Source organism: Anabrus simplex, chromosome 2 (genome assembly GCF_040414725.1).
Source record: "Anabrus simplex isolate iqAnaSimp1 chromosome 2, ASM4041472v1, whole genome shotgun sequence".
Lineage (NCBI taxonomy): Eukaryota > Metazoa > Arthropoda > Insecta > Orthoptera > Tettigoniidae > Anabrus > Anabrus simplex.
This window is the reverse complement of record NC_090266.1, coordinates 597,345,952-597,363,174: the sequence shown is the minus strand read 5'-3', so window position 1 is coordinate 597,363,174 and position 17,223 is coordinate 597,345,952. Positions and strand designations below refer to the sequence as shown.

The following is a 17,223-nucleotide window of genomic DNA, read 5'->3' as shown; positions in this document are numbered from 1 at the left end:
TTGGCTACTCGTTAAGTCATGTAGCCTAAGCTTGCAATCGGGAGATGGTGGGTTTGAAATCCACCACCCGGAGATCTGAAGATGGTCTTTCATGGTTTTCCATTTTAACACCAGGCAATTACAGGTCGCTGAACCCTTAATTAATACCACAGCCAATTCCTACCCGATCCTATCCATTTTCCTTATTCCAAGGTCACTGAAAACTTTCTTGTGTTATAGCAACTATAGACCACTAACAAAACAAAAGCATCATCACTCTTGGTGTTGGTTATGTGGTCCACCGTCAAGATATAAATTTCTACCGAGCGAGGGGCTGCGCAGTTTGAACCAATACAGTAAAGACAATACGCGACACTCTGCGAGATATCGAGGGACAGCGATTGGAGCTCTGTCTAGCGGAGTGTCCTGGAGTTAATGATTCTGTCATAAGAGCATGTGTATTTGTTTGTGAAGTTTTTGGCGATATTTATGCGTTTCCAGTAAGTTGACATAAGTAAATAGTAGCGTGTGTTATTCCTTTATATACTTTCAACATGAGTGGAAAGATATGTGCTGTGTTTGGCTGCAATAACTATGAAGTGCAGAAGGATTCGCGGTCTTTTTTTCCGTTTCCCTCGTGACAAGAAAATGTAAGTAAATATTGTGTTTGCATACATATTCTTCCCATGTAACTACTTTTTAAGGTCTTCGGAGACGCCGAGGTGCCGGAATTTAGACCCGCAGGAGTTCTTTTACGTGCCAGTAAATCTACCGACACGGGGCTGTCGTATTTGAGCACCTTCAAATACCACCGGACTGAGCCAGGATCGAACCTGCCAAGTTGTGGTTAGAAGGCCAGCGCCTCAACCGTCTGAGCCACTCAGCCCGGCACATATTCTTTAAATGACACGAGAGTTTTATAGTACTTCCCAAACTTGTGACATGCGCGACCCATATTTTAACTGGCTTAAAATATAATAAGCTTATTTTATTGTAGAGTGTAGCAGTTAACCTTCAGTACCGATGTGTTGTTGTAGGTGCGATATGTGGGTTTTGTTTTAATTCAGGAAAATGCATGTGCATATGTGTGTGGCTGCTTGTGTTCCAAGTTACCCCATTTGGAATGCCGTAATGAGTTGTCAAGCAATGAAGAAAATATGAGTGACTTAAGAAATGTACATATTATGTTGAAACAAAATGATAATGTAAATTTGCTTTATCCTAATGCAATGGCAAGTATTGCTTAGAGGGAAATTTTGAATGTTTTTGAGGCTAAATTTATAGATTTTCTTTCTGTTAGTAGGCTTCAAATTAAGAGGAAAATTGTCCAGCTCTTAAATGTTAATTCATTGAATCATGTGTGTAAGGAATGTGTCGATATTTTTATTACTGATTATTTTATTTTAATGTGTTGATACAATGTTTTTAAATGAGAAAAAAGTCAAGTCTAGCCGTGAAAATTCAGGCAGGTCTGCTAAAGCTGAAAAAGTACTGCATAAATGAAAGATGAAGCCCTTTCACATCTTGATTATATGTCTAATTTCAGTCGTTAAATAACAACCTGTTAAATAATTCTTCATTCGTCTATCCAGAATTGCTTTACCACCTTTGAAGTTAATATCTTAATAACACTTTCTTTCTAGACGTATTTTATTTATCCATTTCCGTATATGCTTTTCCATTGACATTTGAATTTAGCGCGAATTTCCAGGTCACGCCACTAGGAGCGCCACTTGCGAATTGTCTGCCATTTTAACAAGGCTAAATCCGGAAGTGTCGCGTATTGTCGCTACTGTATTTGGTTTGAATCACGTAGCTGTCAACTTGCATTCAGAAGATAGCGAGTTTCGAATCCCAATGTCGGCAGCGCTGAAGATTGTTTTCCGTGGTTTCCCATTTCCAAACAGGGCACATGCTTTAAGCCACGGTCGCTTCCTTCCCGCTCCTACCCACTTCGTATCCCATCGTCGCCATAAGACTTATCTGTGTCGTTGCGACGTAATGCGAATAGTAAAATAGGTCAGTTGCTGGAAGTCGAGTGCAAGTCTTCCTTTGGTGTTGATTCTTTTGTATCTTTCTGGACAGATTAATAGTTATGGCTCCATCTGGCATTTCAGTACTGTATTAGCCATGTTGTGGTTTGATCCTTGCCCTCAAGGAATTCTGTTGTAATAACCCGGTTTAGGGAACAGGTCGCTCAGATGGAATGCGAGTTTTCTTCTTCCTGGGCCAGTGTTGCGCTCAATTCGCTATTAATAATCGAGCTTGCTTACACACATGTATGACAGTAGCACACTCGTGTGTGATGAAATAAAAAAGGTGCTTGGTCAGTTACGAACTTGCCCGTGGCCATTTCCAGTCCATGTTGGGTCGGAACAGGTTAACAGGTGCGATACGCACCTTCACTACCTGGTTCACCGTGGGCTGATGCTACGTTGCGTAACATATAAAACTCTCAGATAAATACTTCATCACGTCCTTGACCTAAATTTCCTGCGATCGGGAATCTAGCCAAGTCTTCCTTGAATTTATACAACCTGTTCTGAACGAATATTACTGTGGAACGGCACAGAAGAAGGAAATAATTTGCAGATGGCTACCAAATATTCGTAAACTATATTAAGATATAGCAAACGCAACGCCATCTTCATACAGGCTTTGAAGACCCTTGGAGGAGTGGAAGATAAAGGTTTCCATCATAACCTTGGCAATATTGCTCAAAATGATCTTCGTGTTAGGTCGTGTTCGGTCGTGTTCAGTACAAAGAGTATATATTGAAGAGATGTGAAGTACAGAACAAAACTGGGCAACCGGACACCAGTGGACTCTGAACTCAGACTTAGCTTAGGTCCTTTCAAACAGAACAAATATTATGACCTAGGCCACCATAGCTCAGCTGGATAGAGCATCCGATGCGAAATCGGAAGGTTTTTGTTTCTGATCGCACTGGTATCCAGTTGGCCATACATGTTCTGTACTTAACACCTCTGTACAACCTCTTCTGGACGAAGATTATGTGCGAAAGGCACATAACGGGTGCGTAATATGCAGTTAGGTACCAAATATACATTAACTATATTAAAATGTATATACTGAACTCGACCGAACACACTGAAAGTTTATTTCTAGTATCATGCCAAACCACATGGCGCAAGAGCCCCGAAGGGCCATAGCCTACCAAGCGACCACTGCTCAGCCCGAAGGCCTGCAGGTTACGATGTGCCGTGTGGCCATCACGACGAATCCTCTCGGCCGTTATTCTTGGCTTTCTAGGCCGGGGCCGCTATCTCACCGTCATACAGCTCCTTAATTATTGTAATCACGTAGGCTGAGTGGACCTCGAACCAACCCTCAGATCCAGGTAAGAAACCCAGACATGGCCGGGAATTGAACCTGGGGCCTCCGGGTAAGGAGCAGGCACGTAATCCCTACACCGCGGGTCCGCCTCTAGTACCATGCGGTCGTGAAAATTCAGTATTCATGGAATATAGTAGTTAGCCCTGTTCCTGGCCACCTTACCCCTCAGAAATTAACCTGGTACTTATTTTTGTGTAAGCTGGGTAAACCTCAGGACCATGTGTCGCTCCTGAAATGGAAATCTCGTTGCTTAAATGTTTGACTTCCTGACTGAGAATAAAGTAAACTCGTGTCCTCATCCCGAGGTGGTGCAGCTCTTTTCAGGCACACCCCCATTGGAGGTGAGCTGCATGTACCATTTCAATCACATACCAGTCCTCCTGCCATTCTTAAATCGAACCCGGGCCCCCGAGGACGGCAGCTAATCACACTAACCGTTACGCTACAGAGGCGGACCTGACTGAGAATAGAACCCACGTTTCTCCAAGTGAACCAAGCACATCTTTACCGCCTACATTAAAACATAAACATGTATGAAATCGCCTACCTGGGATCACTTCTACGTCCTACGTCCTAGTGATACGATTCTATTGGCCTCTTCTCAGCATTTTGTCACTGATCATTAAATACGGCATTTTAATCAACTTAATTATACCCTCACCGCCGAGTTTCAGAAAGCTCGTGTAGGCTACTTTATATAAGGCTATGTTAATAGAGACTTACTTTTGGGATATCTGATCTGCTTGTGCTCCTACACCTCGTGATACCCTTTCTAATATCATTGTTGATAGTTGAGATTGAAACAACCACTGTTGCACTTAACAGTGTGTCACCATCACTCGCCCAATGGTGTGACTATAATTATGGTATGGAATACAAGAAATTAGCACTCGGCACAAAACATTATTTGATCCCTTTCACCAACCGGTTAGTTAGTTGAAATTCACTTGAGATGCATCTTAACCATTCTTCTCACGATAGGTGATCTCATCCTGTCCCTCGTGTGTTAACCTATGCAGGGTTATGTCTTATATTCGGACATATTCGGACAGTACGATCTTTGTACTCGTATGTGGTCGCACTTCTGACTTACTATGCTTATTGTAAGAAGTAAGACGACAGTGTTCACGCTCTTACTTGCCGAGCTGCGTAGCTCAGACCGTAGAGCGCTGGTCTTCTGAGCTGAATTGATGCCTCAAATACGTCAGCCTCGCGTCGGTAAATTGTCTGGTACGTTAAATAACTCCTGCGGGACAATATTCCGGCACACCGGCGTCTCCGAAAACCATAAAAGTTGTTAGTGAGTCGTAAAACCAATAACATTCTCAAAATTGCAATGCTAGTAAATAAGAATTTCTATTGTTTGTCTGCTTCAGACTTCAATGATTTTACACGCGGTGTGAAACTGCGAGGAACAATATAATGTAGCGATAACACAGACACACCACATTTTTCACTTAATTTTCGATATTTTATAGAAGTTTTTCTTGCTTTCTTCGTGTCGTAGAAGTGTCCTGCGCGGACAGGATGGATGTCTGAACTTGGGATGTGTCTCTTCTCACACCTGCTAAAGGTTTGTGAAAATTCAAGAAGAGTCAGAGAAAAATATGTGGGTCAGAAATATATTTTGTTCAATTATGTATTTTTTTAATTTTATTTTTTGCTATTTGCTTTACGCCGCACTGACACAGATAGGTCTTATGGCGACGATGGGACAGGAAAGGCCTAGGAGTGGGAAGGAAGCGGCCGTGGCCTTAATTAAGGTACAGCCCCAGCATTTTCCTGGTGTGAAAATGGGAAACCACTGAAAACCATCTTCAGGGCTGCCGACAGTGGGGTTCGAACGCACTGTCTCCTGGATGCAAGCTTACAGCTGCGCGACCGTAACCGCACGGCCAACTCCCCCAGTTTTTGTTCAATTAAAAACTAACTGTAACTTCGAATTTGTTTTATTAAACTGAGACTGGAACAAACTGGGAGAACAGCAAGATAATAAAAAATATGATTAGAAGAATGTCGGGAAGAGAGTCAAAGAACTTACTCAAATTTTAGGAAATGCTTCATGGCGTACACGTATGATTAATCCTTAAAATATACGTCCAAGAACGATTTATGAGATTTATATACAAAACTAATGTTGTATTAATTGCTTTTATAATATGTTACTGTTACGAATATCTGTATTATTTAGAATTAATAATTAACTTACTGCAGGTAACAGTATACTCATGGCCAGTTGTTGGTGGTCATTTGTGACTCTAATATGTCCTGTTCTCTTCTCTTCTTCAGATTGTAAATGATTTCACATCTTTCTTTAGGTTTAGGTTTTGAATCGGTATGAAATAACAGCTGCTTGCCGCTCTTTACATTGTTTCCTCTTCTTTGGAGAAACCATACATTTACATATGTCAGCTATTATCTTCATGCGGTCAGTATCCATATGTTGTCTGAAAGCAACAATGAGCAGTCTGGACTTCACAAAACAGTATTATTACACACTTCAATGGATTTTTGCTTTAATAAAAGGCTAGAGAATTCTTCTTTTCCAGCGGATGGCTTTAAGTGTCGAGAGTATCTGAGGACATTTTCAGGATCACCAGTTCTGTAGATACTTTTCCCCGGTACACCCCATCGGTCTGAGTTAAAATAATTGCTGTATGAGGCTGTTGTGAATGTGTAATTGTTCGGGCTAAGAATGGGAAGGCAGTGGCCCTGAGTTTAAAATGGGAGATGACGGAAAACCATTTAGAGGATGGCTGACATGGGGATTTGAACCCATCTGTCTTCAGAGTGCAGAGTTAGCAAGCGTAACTGGCCGCATCGCAACGCACTGAGCTAACCTGTTCGGTTGGCTAAATAATAAGACAGTTCATATGATTACGATGAATACTCTTCCTAATATATGAATGTAATCAAGAAAAGGGAAGAACATCTTGCGATTTGTGTGACATACTAGTCCCCGCATCATAAAATGTTCATCTTCATGTCAGGGAGTGTTACATCATAGTCAGGAGGAACAAATTAATGTTTAATGCAAGTGTCAATGTTGAATTGCTATAGCTTTATTATCAGCGCGTATAGTTATGAGACTATTTAGGGCTAGAATTTTCCAGGAGTAAGAGGAAAAGTCTAGAGATAAATATAGTTTGTCGGGCAATTGCTGTGACTCGATGTAGGGCACACCTGAAAGAGTTCCCAACCAAAAACTATAACGCCTTATTATAAATGTAGTTGATACCAAAAACATCTCTAGACGTATGTCCAACCACAAAGAAACGTATTTCTTTTGCTACTTATTTATTGTCGCACTAACACATCGAAGGATTTCAGGAGGTAGTGACCGGGGCCTTGATTAAGGTAAAACCCGAGCATTTTCCTAGCGTCGAAAATGGTAAATCATGGAAAACCGTCCTCAGGGCTGCCGGCGGTGTATTCGAACCCACTATCTCCCGAATGCAGACGGACGTCTGCGAGAACTTACTTCTAATTTAGGCCTACAGGCTTATCGATGAAGAGGTACTCGCATTTGTTAGAATGCTGAAAAGTAATTCCCAGGAAACTGGAAAAAATTAAGGACTGACGATCCATTTTATACCGCGCAGAACAATACATCGAAACGCCAGTGTCCAGTAATCGGGAGATAGTGGGTTCGAGCCCCACTGTCGGCAGCCCTGAAGATGGTTTTCCGTGGTTTCCCATTTACACACCAGGCAAATGCTGGGGCTGTACCTTAATTAAGGCCACGGCCGCTTCCTTCCAATTCCTAGACCTTTCCTATCCCATCGTCGCCGTAAGACATATGTGTCGGTGCGACGTAAAAAAACAAATAGCAAAACAAAAAAAAATACATCGAAACTTTACATCTCCACTACATTCGACTATGGATTTTGTATAATACTTTGGAGGTAATTGATAACTCTTCAGTCTCCAGATATTAGCCGTTTAAGAATTGTCCAGACTGACAGATCTCCCATTGAATGGAGAGAAATACCGGACACAGATGGGGTGTGTTAGCCGAATATCATCACCACTCGCTTTACAACAAGGCTGCCGTAGCTCGAATCCTGGCCAGTGCATGTCGGATTTTTGAACTGAAATATCACGACACAGTGCTTCGGTTTCCACGTAAAACGAGATCTAGAACCAGTGTAAGCGTACAAGCTTGATTTTGCTTTTTTTCGCTCACAAACGAGGTGGTATCAAACATTGCCGGGTTCTTTCCCCCTACTCTTTAATATCAGTATCTGGAATGTCGAGTTTTATAACGTATTCAAAATTACACCTAGCCTAGTAGCCTATAAGTAAACTAATATACACTATTAGTACTTGATGATCATTGCTGAACAAAGCCCACTTTTCCCCCATGGCACTACAGACCTGGTGGAGGGCCTTGGCCTAACAAGCGGCCGCTGCTCAGTCCGAAGGCGTGCAGATTATGAGGTAAAGCATGGCCAGTGCGACGAATTCTCTCGGCCGTTATTCTTGGTTCCCTAGAACTAGGTCGCAATCTCACCGTCAGGATAGCACCTCAGTTGTAATCACGTAGGCTGAGTGGAACTCGAACCGATCTTTAGGTAGAAGTAAAACTCTCTGACCTGACCGCAAATCGAACTCGGGGCCCTCGGGTAAGAGGCAGAGAGGCTACCCCTAGACCGTGGGGCCGGCGAACAAAGCCCATTAAGTTTCCCAAAATAATGTTCAATATCATTTTTTCAGCCAGTCCCCACTGATTTGTATTTAGGGCTGTCATCCAGGTGGCAGATTCTCTATCAGTTGTTTGTAAATTATTTCAAAGAAGTTGGAAGTTTATAGAAAATATTCCCATGAAAATTATTCCTGTCCCTAATTCCTCTTCCTATAAACTAATATTTGTTCCAATTTGTCCTCTTGAATTCAAACTTTATCTTCATATTGTATTTCTTACTTTTGAAAACTCCATATAAGATTCTTCGTCTACTAATTTCATTCCACGCCATCTTTTCATTGACAGCTCGGAACATATCGCTTAGCTCGCCATCTTACTACCAAGTCCCAAGTCTTCCTGCCCCTGACGTTTGCGATATTTTCGTTACACTACCTTTTTGTCGGAAATCTCTTAGGACAAATCATGCTGCTTTCCTTCGATCTCTTCCAGTTCCTGAATAGAATAATCTTGGTGAGTGTTCCATACACTGAAACCATCCCGAAATTGGGGTCTTACCGGCGACTTATACGCCCTCTACATTCGTTACATACTTACTACAATCCATAACTAACCCTATATCCATACTAAGATACCTGCAAACTTTATTTACAGTCCGGTTTATCTGATTACGCTGATGAAGATCTTCCCTTATATTAAAACCTAGGTACTTGCAGAAATCCCCATGATGTACTTTCACGCCAATAACTCAGTAATTAAAACTTAGACGACCTTTTTACTCTTGGAGAAACTTACAGCCTTACTTTTCATTCAGGTTATCATCATGCCATTATCATACAATTTCCGTCCTCTATGTATGTATGTATGTATGTATGTATGTATGTATGTATGTATGCGCATCGCGAGGAAATGGCTGCATAAAATTTAATAAAAATTGGTATGTAATGCATGAGAATAGGGCACTACAGTCTAGGCTATACAAAATTTTATTCACGCTGAGTGAAATGGTAGTTTAGGGGAAGGCCTAAAGTTTTATTCTCAAATATCTGTTGTATTAGTGGTCCTATCGATAAATAAAAGTTACAGAGAATAAAATTTTCTGTCATTTATGTCTTATGCAGTTTCACAGTACCGGCTATGACAAGAGATATTCATGCATTTATACCTTTGTTGCTGTCATGTGAACGCTGAACATCGCTCACAAGGAAGCATTGTTCAATCGTGTCAACTGGCGATGCTGATGATCTATGTCGTGATGGTATCTTGGTTTTACGTCCCACTAACTACTTTTGACGGTTTTCGGAGACGCCAAGGTGCCGGAATTTTGACCCACAGGAGTTCTTTTACGTACCAGTAAATCTAATTGACCTATACAAAGTTCTTGTTAGGGTAGATTACTGACAAAAATGAGGGCAATTGGACTAGACAAAAGAGTGGTTGAATGGGTGGCTACATTTCTAGAAAATAGAACTCAGAAAATTACAGTAGGTGAAGAGTTATCTGATCCCGTAATGATTAAGATTGGGGGCGTGTCCCGCAGGGAAGTATTATTGGACCGTTATATTTCATATATATAAATGATATGACTAAAGTTCTGAACTCACAGATAAGGATGTTTGCTGATGATGTTATACTGTATAGGGTAGTAAATGTGTTGCAGGGTTTTGAGCGACTGCAGGGGGACTTAAACAGTGTAGTAGATGGACAGCAGACAATGGTATTATTGTAAATGGAATGAAAAGTCAAGTTGTAAGTTTCACCCAGAGGAAAAGTTTGCTCAGTTTTAATTACTGTGCTGGTGGGGTGATAATACCTCACGGGGAACAATGTTAAATACCTAGGAATGATCTTCATTGGGTAATCATATTAACGAGGTAGTTAAGAAAGGTTACAGATCTCTTCACATGGTTATGAGAGTTTTTAGAGGTTGTAGTAAGGATGTAAAGGAGAGGGTATATACGACTCTGGTAAGACCGCATCTGAAGTATGGCTGCAGTGTATGTGACCCTCACCAGGACTACACGATACGAGAACTGGAAAATAATCAGAGGAAAGCAGGATGATCTGTTCTGGAAGATTTCCGACAAAGGAGTACTGTTACTAAAATGTTAAAATTTTGGGGTGGGAAGACTTGGGTTTAATGGACGAGATGCTCGACTATGCGGTATGTCAGTGGTGAGTTAGCGTGTACTACCATTAAATAGGAGAATGAGCTTGAGTGGAGCTTTTGAAAGTAGGAAAGATAAAGTTAGAATTCAAAAGGACAGACTGGGGCAAATATTCATTTATATTACGAGGAGTAAGTGATTGGAATAAATTATCAAGGAAAATGTTCGATAAATTTCCAAGTTAGTTGAAAATATTTAAGAAGCTAAGCAAACGATTATAAGTAAATGTAAATGAGTTAAACAGTTGTTAGCGAATCTGCCACCTGGGCGACTACCCTAAATGCAGATCATTGATGAAAGATTTTATTGACTGATATTGATCTACCGACACCAGGCTGACGTATTTTTGAATCTTCAAATACCACCAGATTGAGCGACGGTCGAACCTGCCAAGTAGGGGTCAGAAGTTCAGCGCCTCAACCGTCTTAGCCACTCAGCCCAGGTCTTGAGGTGACTAACCGCGTGGTCATCAGCCCATACCGACAAGGAACAGTTTTAAAGATGACTGTCAAAATGAGAATAAAGTGAATGGGTGGCTGACGAATAAGACAAGAGGGAGCTGTGAAAGGACGAAGGACGACTCCCTTCACTGAATGCCCTAATATCACAGAGTCGGGAAAAATCTAAATGTGAAGGGATACAACAATGAAAGCCCATAAAATTGATCAGTATTCCATTGACTGTTGTTTGTTGCAATGTGCTTTATTCCTTCTGCTGTCACTCTTCTCCGATAGATGGCATTACTACGTCATGCCGTATGAGCTAAAGGCAGGTTCGCTCTAAGCTAGAAATACCCAAAAATTTGAAATAAACTTGTCATAGGTCATATGCATATAAAGAAAGGAAACAGAAGATTGTAGTTTTAAGCGACTGTCTATAGCCAATCGTTATAAATGCGTCCGGCTCTTTGGCTGAATGGGCGGTGTATTTTATTTGAGATCATGTGTTCAATTCCCGGGCGAGCAGGGATTTTAGCCTCGTTTGGTTTATTCCTCTAGCTCGGGGCCTGGATTCCGTTCGCCGCAATACACTTCTTCTTTTACGTACAACACACCATACTACCAACCATCGCAGAAACACGCATTAGCGAATACGTCCCTTCAAAAGGTGTTGGCGTAGGAAGGCCACCCGGCCATAAATCGGGCTTGAGGTGAGCTGAAAGCAGATTTCTTCTCAGTGTTAATTCTGGTGAACTTTAAGAAACATTTTCTCTGATCCTGTTCTTCTTATTCCTGGCCTTTTCCCATTTTATCTGGGGTCGGCACTCGATGTTCGCTAGAATTAGTATTACGCCTGGATGACCTTCCTGATGTCAAACTCTACGTGGAGGGATATATTCAGTAGTGCGTGCTACTGGGATGGTTAGTAGTGTGGTGTATTGTATGTATATGAAGCGAATTGTTTTAAAACTAATATAAACACCCAGTCCCCGAGTCTGAGGATTTAACCCTACGGTTGATCCGGGCAGGAATAAAACAAAACATGTTGGAAAAATTATTGTAAACAATTTATATGGTCATTTTCTTGTTGGATGAGCCGTTACTGATAAATCTGCAGAAAATTATTTATGATCTCTTCCACACATCCATCGACTAACTAATTAATAATCTGCCTTCTTAGTTTAAATAAAGAAAATGCATCAAAAGAAGTTATGCATCACCCGTAAAAACAAAAGTTCTAAGGCATTCTTTACAATGTTGAAGTGGTTCTTCAAAAGTAATGCATCCTCCAGTTTATTGAAAACCTAAACCGATTAAATCACTTCGACTGCAAGTTAACAGAAACACATACCACTTTCTTTGAGGCAAGTCCATTGTGTAGCAACCTCATTCAATAGAGAGTAACATGTCCCCCTGCTCGAATGCAAGCTTGCATCCTACGTGACATGCTGCCCATGAGTTCATTTAACCACTGCTGGTTTAATTTATCCCATTCTTCCGTCGCAAGCCTGCGTAACTCCCGTAGACCGTAGATTTCGTGGTGGGACAGGACGTGTTCGCACCGCTCTTTTCAATCGATCATAAGCATCTTCCATGGGATTCATATCGGGGAATATGTAAGCTGATCCAGTCGTCCAATACTGGCCCGATTGATGAAATTGTTGACGATACCTGCACGATGGACACGGGAGTTGTCATCTATAAACTTGAATTCTTCCCCGAAATGCTGATTAAATGATTCAACGATGGTTTGATATTGTTATACCTGCTTTGAGGAGCGTTGAGTATGCACTGGATGGTCAACATGAAGCCACCCCAGAACATCAGTAACCCGGCGCTTTGCTGTAATCGATGGACGGGGGATGTCTCTGGCGTGCAGCATTACCAGGCGCCCTCCACACACGTTGTGGACGGTCATCGCGTATCAGATATATGCGGCATTCATCTGTAAAGAGAACTTTGTGCAAAATTTACGTAGTCCATTCTTGGTGATTTAGGGCCCATATGTACCGTTCAGCATGACGTGAGGGTTTAAAGGCCGAGCATCTCCATGGTCGTCTAGAATACCGAGACGCGTTGTGTAGTCTGTTTCGTACAGTTTGGTTGGACACCTGCCTCACAGTGGCCCCCACAGAATCATTGTTTGTCATGGCGGCAGTGTGGTCAGGGTTCCTGTGGGCTAGAAGTCGCAGATACCGGTCATCTACTGCAGTTGTTTCCCTAGGGCAATCAGTACGGGGCAATTCATGAACACTACTATTCGCCTCGCAACGTCTCTTGTAGACAGTCCTTGTTGTCATAAAGCAACAATCCGTGTGCGATCGAACGTTGATATCCGTCGTTTGCCAGCACATAACGTTCATACACTGATTCAAAAGCCCTACACTGTCGTCTGAACGAAGGTACACATGTAACTGGGTATGCTTGAGATAGATGGGGCTGTTCGCAAGTTTGTTTACATGTTTGGACAATTCAAAGAACGAGGTGTTTCGCATCATGTCAACGAAGGTCGAGAAGGAGTGGGCTTATGGCATACAAAGGTGGTGCATAACTTCTTTGATGTGTGTAAATATAGGTTACTTTTAATTAAAAATATGTTAAATAAATCACATTTCAACCGCTGTTACATTTAACGTAAGGTACATCGAACATCACTTAATGCCATATTCCATTGAATATCTATATAAAATTAATTCAAAGTTATTAGTTTCTTCAGGACCTTATTGATCTGCTATTTATCAGAATTCTTTTATAAAGGAAAAACCCTGTGATATCATGGTGTCATTTCAGGTCACCAATCCAGATGCTCGCCGCTTCTGCGTAAAGCAGAAGTGTGCTTTGTCATGCGCCTTTTCCGAGGACGTCGTCACTCAGATCCGCCCCCTTCCCTGACAGATGTCGCTCCAGATCTACAGACTCCGTCCGCGAGGGACTTGGCGGCCCCCAGGGGCAGCGCTGAGTACCAGACCGTCAAAGCTGTACCGGCGCTAGTTCTTGAGGAAGCCAGTCCTAAGGAGATGAAAAAATGTGAGTATTTTGTGAGATTCATTTATATAATCTGTAATGAACTTCTGAGTAAATGGAGCAATCGGTTTGACTTTGACTGCCTGTTTAATCTGTGTTGATTCCTGGCAATTTCAGGATTTCAATAATGGAGAAAGCCACGCTGACTCCTGTTAAGACCATTAGCAGTGGGGCGGATATTATTATTATTATTATTATTATTATTATTCCCCGTTAATGTTCTATAGAAAGTAATAAATCATTTCAATTTCATGATTTGAATTTCGAAAATCATAAACTAAAATAGCATTGCGAAGATAATTTCATATATATTCCACCGAGTGTACCAATAAGCCTAAACCGATCCGTACCTCTATAGACCTCAAAGGACAACTCTTTCTTGGTCAGTTTGGTGGTACCTCTATGAATTTACTGTCGTCTCGAAAAATAGGCCCAATTATTCGTCTTGCACTAACAGCGCACCAAACCCCCAATCTTCCCATCAAAATGAGGGACTTCATAAACACCATGAGGATTTTCTGCACACCAATAGCGAGAGTTATGACTGGTCATACGAACATTAAGTTGAAACCAGAACTTTTACATACGAAAATATGGTGTTGCAATTGTAACTGTCTCACCATGTTTACAGCTGAGATTCAGACTGGCGACTAATGCTTGCCAGGTTGAACACGTGCAGGCTGCTTGCAAGGTCAAGAGTTATGCGCGCGTCTACCATACTTCAGCTGCCTTTGCCCAGAGTACAAACACCGTGCATTCGGTCTGGGTTTATAAGGGAAACCCTGTATATCACCATGAGATGACATAACCTGTTTCAGGTTCTCGAACAGTACGACAATATTAGATGTGTGGATGTGAATCCCAGAACCTTCCAGAACGCAACCTTGTACAGTAACCACTGGGTTAGAGAGGAGATTGCGAGCTTGCTTTTATAAAGTTGCATTCCACTGTGGCTTCAACTAGCAAACCTGTGACCAAACATAGTTGTTAGATACACAGAACTGAACATGCTTCTTTTGCCCGTGCTGGGTGTCACGTGATAAGCGAGTTTAGATTCAGGATATAATTCTTCTTCCAGTTATTCACACGCATTTAAGTCTACAACATCCACATGGATAGAGTCTTAAATGATTAGTGCCAATTCTTCCTTTTCCAAGTTTCTCTTGTATTTTTCATCGCATTATCCGTTTCCTTTGCATTCAGGGAAGATAATGTAGGGATATAAAAACTTTCACTTCAAAATTAAGCTGTTTCATCTTGTGCTTGATTAAATTATTTTGCAAGTGTTTATTATATTGATTTCATTTGTTTATTTATCATCAACCGAGGCATTACTTCTCCATTTACAGATAAATTCGAATAACAAGAACAGGAACAGCAAAAACAACAATAATAATAATAATAATAATAATAATAATAATAATAATAATAATAATAATATATATTTACAAAACAACATACGGAAGAAAAATGAAAACGGAAAAGTGTTCCTAAATTTGAAATGACCGATAGATAAAAGAACGAAATAAAACTTTCAGTTACCAAATACGCAGAACAGGATACAAGGGAATCTCTGTCTATGAGGCGTCCATAAGATGTCTACGAATTTCACTAGCTGACGAGTGGAATACATCCACCATCCCGCTAATTTCGTTCAGGGACCTTAGGATCTGCATAAACCAAGAGTTCTGTGTGATTCAGTTCTGCTACTGTAGGTAAGTGAAGAGTAGAGTCTCGATTGTTACGGGAAGGAACTAAATTGGTAGCGACTGTAGTAAATTAGGATAATCAAGGAAACTACAGATACATTTGTGTACGAAACGTGCATTAACATTCCTGCGCCAAGTTTTAAGTGACTCAATATGCATCTCTGTTCAAAACATATCATAATCTATCGATGGCAGTTTGATACTGAAACACTTTTTACTGATCCATTTTGAGATTCTGATCTGTACTCGCTCTAAGATCTTAAGTATTGCTGTGAAGTACTTCAGAGCAGTACTGTAGACTAGACCGTATAAGTGAGAAATACAGGGTTTTCAGTGAGAGAACAGATAAAAACACTTGCATTTTCTTTTTAGGTAGCCTAACTTTTAAAATGGCTTGTTGATGATATTTAACACATGTTCGTTGAAAGATAAATCATTTTTATTACAAAAAAGTTTACATAGATAATTAATTTTGGTTACACGCTTCACTTCTTGACACTTTATGTGATACTTGAATTCGTTAACTTGCGGTGAGGATAATGCACTGCACTTTGACGTATTTAGGTTTAAATGCCATAATGTGCACTAAAATAAAATAAAATAAAATGAAAAAGTAGATTGCAAAACGTACAATGTGTCCACAGTTTCATTTCTGGCAAACTTACTTCAGAAACCTGCTGTAGTAATACAAGCGAATTAAATAATATGTATATACCATCAAATAAAAAGGCAAACTTTTAATATGTAGCATAGCAAGAATTAGCGCTTCATTGTCAAAATATATTTACTTGTCTTCTTGTTCTTTTTGTCTAGAATATCACAACATCCTGTAGCTTTCAAAATGGGATTAAAGCCACTGAAAATTGTCCGAGTGATTGGGGAGGTATGCCTGTTTGACGTTTTCATACTCAGGAATCTGCCAACTGTTGAAAATAAAAATTCACAAGGGTTTCTTTGTACTTCAGATTTTTGGAACAGTGAAACAAAATGAGTTTTAAACAGAGCTTGCAGAATAATCCTTTGTCATCCACAGTGTTCTAACGAAGAATACTGGTATGGAGGATCAGATTTTCCCTACGAATGAAAAGTCTCATATCTATGGTTCTGATAACACGTAGAAAGTTGAGATTTTGAAAATATGAATATGTTAAGGAGCTCTTTATATTTCTTTAACTGTTAGGCTTTACAGTCTGCCGAAACTAATAAATTGAGCCGAAACTGAAAAGAAATAGCTTCAGATATTACAGAAAAAATCATGTTACCAAGAGCCACAAAAACCTTTAAGCGTGTTTGCTTGCTTTGTAGGACATTTCACTACCTCTGGCCTAGTATGTGTGTCCGAAACCTCGCGGGCTCTAAGCTCTTGACTGGTTCACTGGACAATTCAAGGGGATTTTTTCTCTGAGAATAATGGAAATTGAATTTAGGATTGTACATCTGGAAGAGAACAGATAGTCAAATGTACTGTAATCACAAACCATTCCTGATTTGAATGCCAGATTAGTTTGCTAACAATCTAAGGGAGGCTTTAACAGCCAGAAAGTACCGAATTTGAATGTAGGAATATAGCTATGGTAGTATTACCTCATTCTTCCAAGATTGTAACTTGATCCACCTCCACGTGAAGTATCTCATTCTGTTGTGTGATGCTTAGATGCTCCTGTCGTCAAGTTCTTATAAGCATTCTTCGATTGTTCGCTCCTTTCTCGATCATTTGTGATTTAGACCTATATAATAAGGCCCTAAACTAAAATCTGTTTATTGGTAGGTGTGATGGGTAACCAATAGTTTACTTTTTTCACCGATTATCAGCAAGCATTTCATTTTTCAAATCTTCTTCCCACGTCGGCTGTTATGAAACTGACGCAAGACGCCGGTACTTGCTTGCAAATACTCAAAGGTGA

General features: G+C 40.6%; 1 protein-coding gene across 4 annotated transcripts in view; it reads left to right on the top strand.

The window, feature by feature from the left end:
- Positions 1–17,223, top strand: part of LOC136862937 (uncharacterized) — a 636,984-nt gene that overhangs the window by 462,104 nt on the left and 157,657 nt on the right. For all 4 annotated transcript variants that reach the window (XM_067139226.2, XM_068225819.1, XM_067139227.2 and 1 more), the window contains one exon: positions 13,377–13,613. In XM_067139226.2, coding sequence (XP_066995327.2) covers positions 13,430–13,613 — 184 coding nt within the window. In that variant the 5' untranslated portion in view covers positions 13,377–13,429. The remainder of the gene's footprint in view (positions 1–13,376; positions 13,614–17,223) is intronic.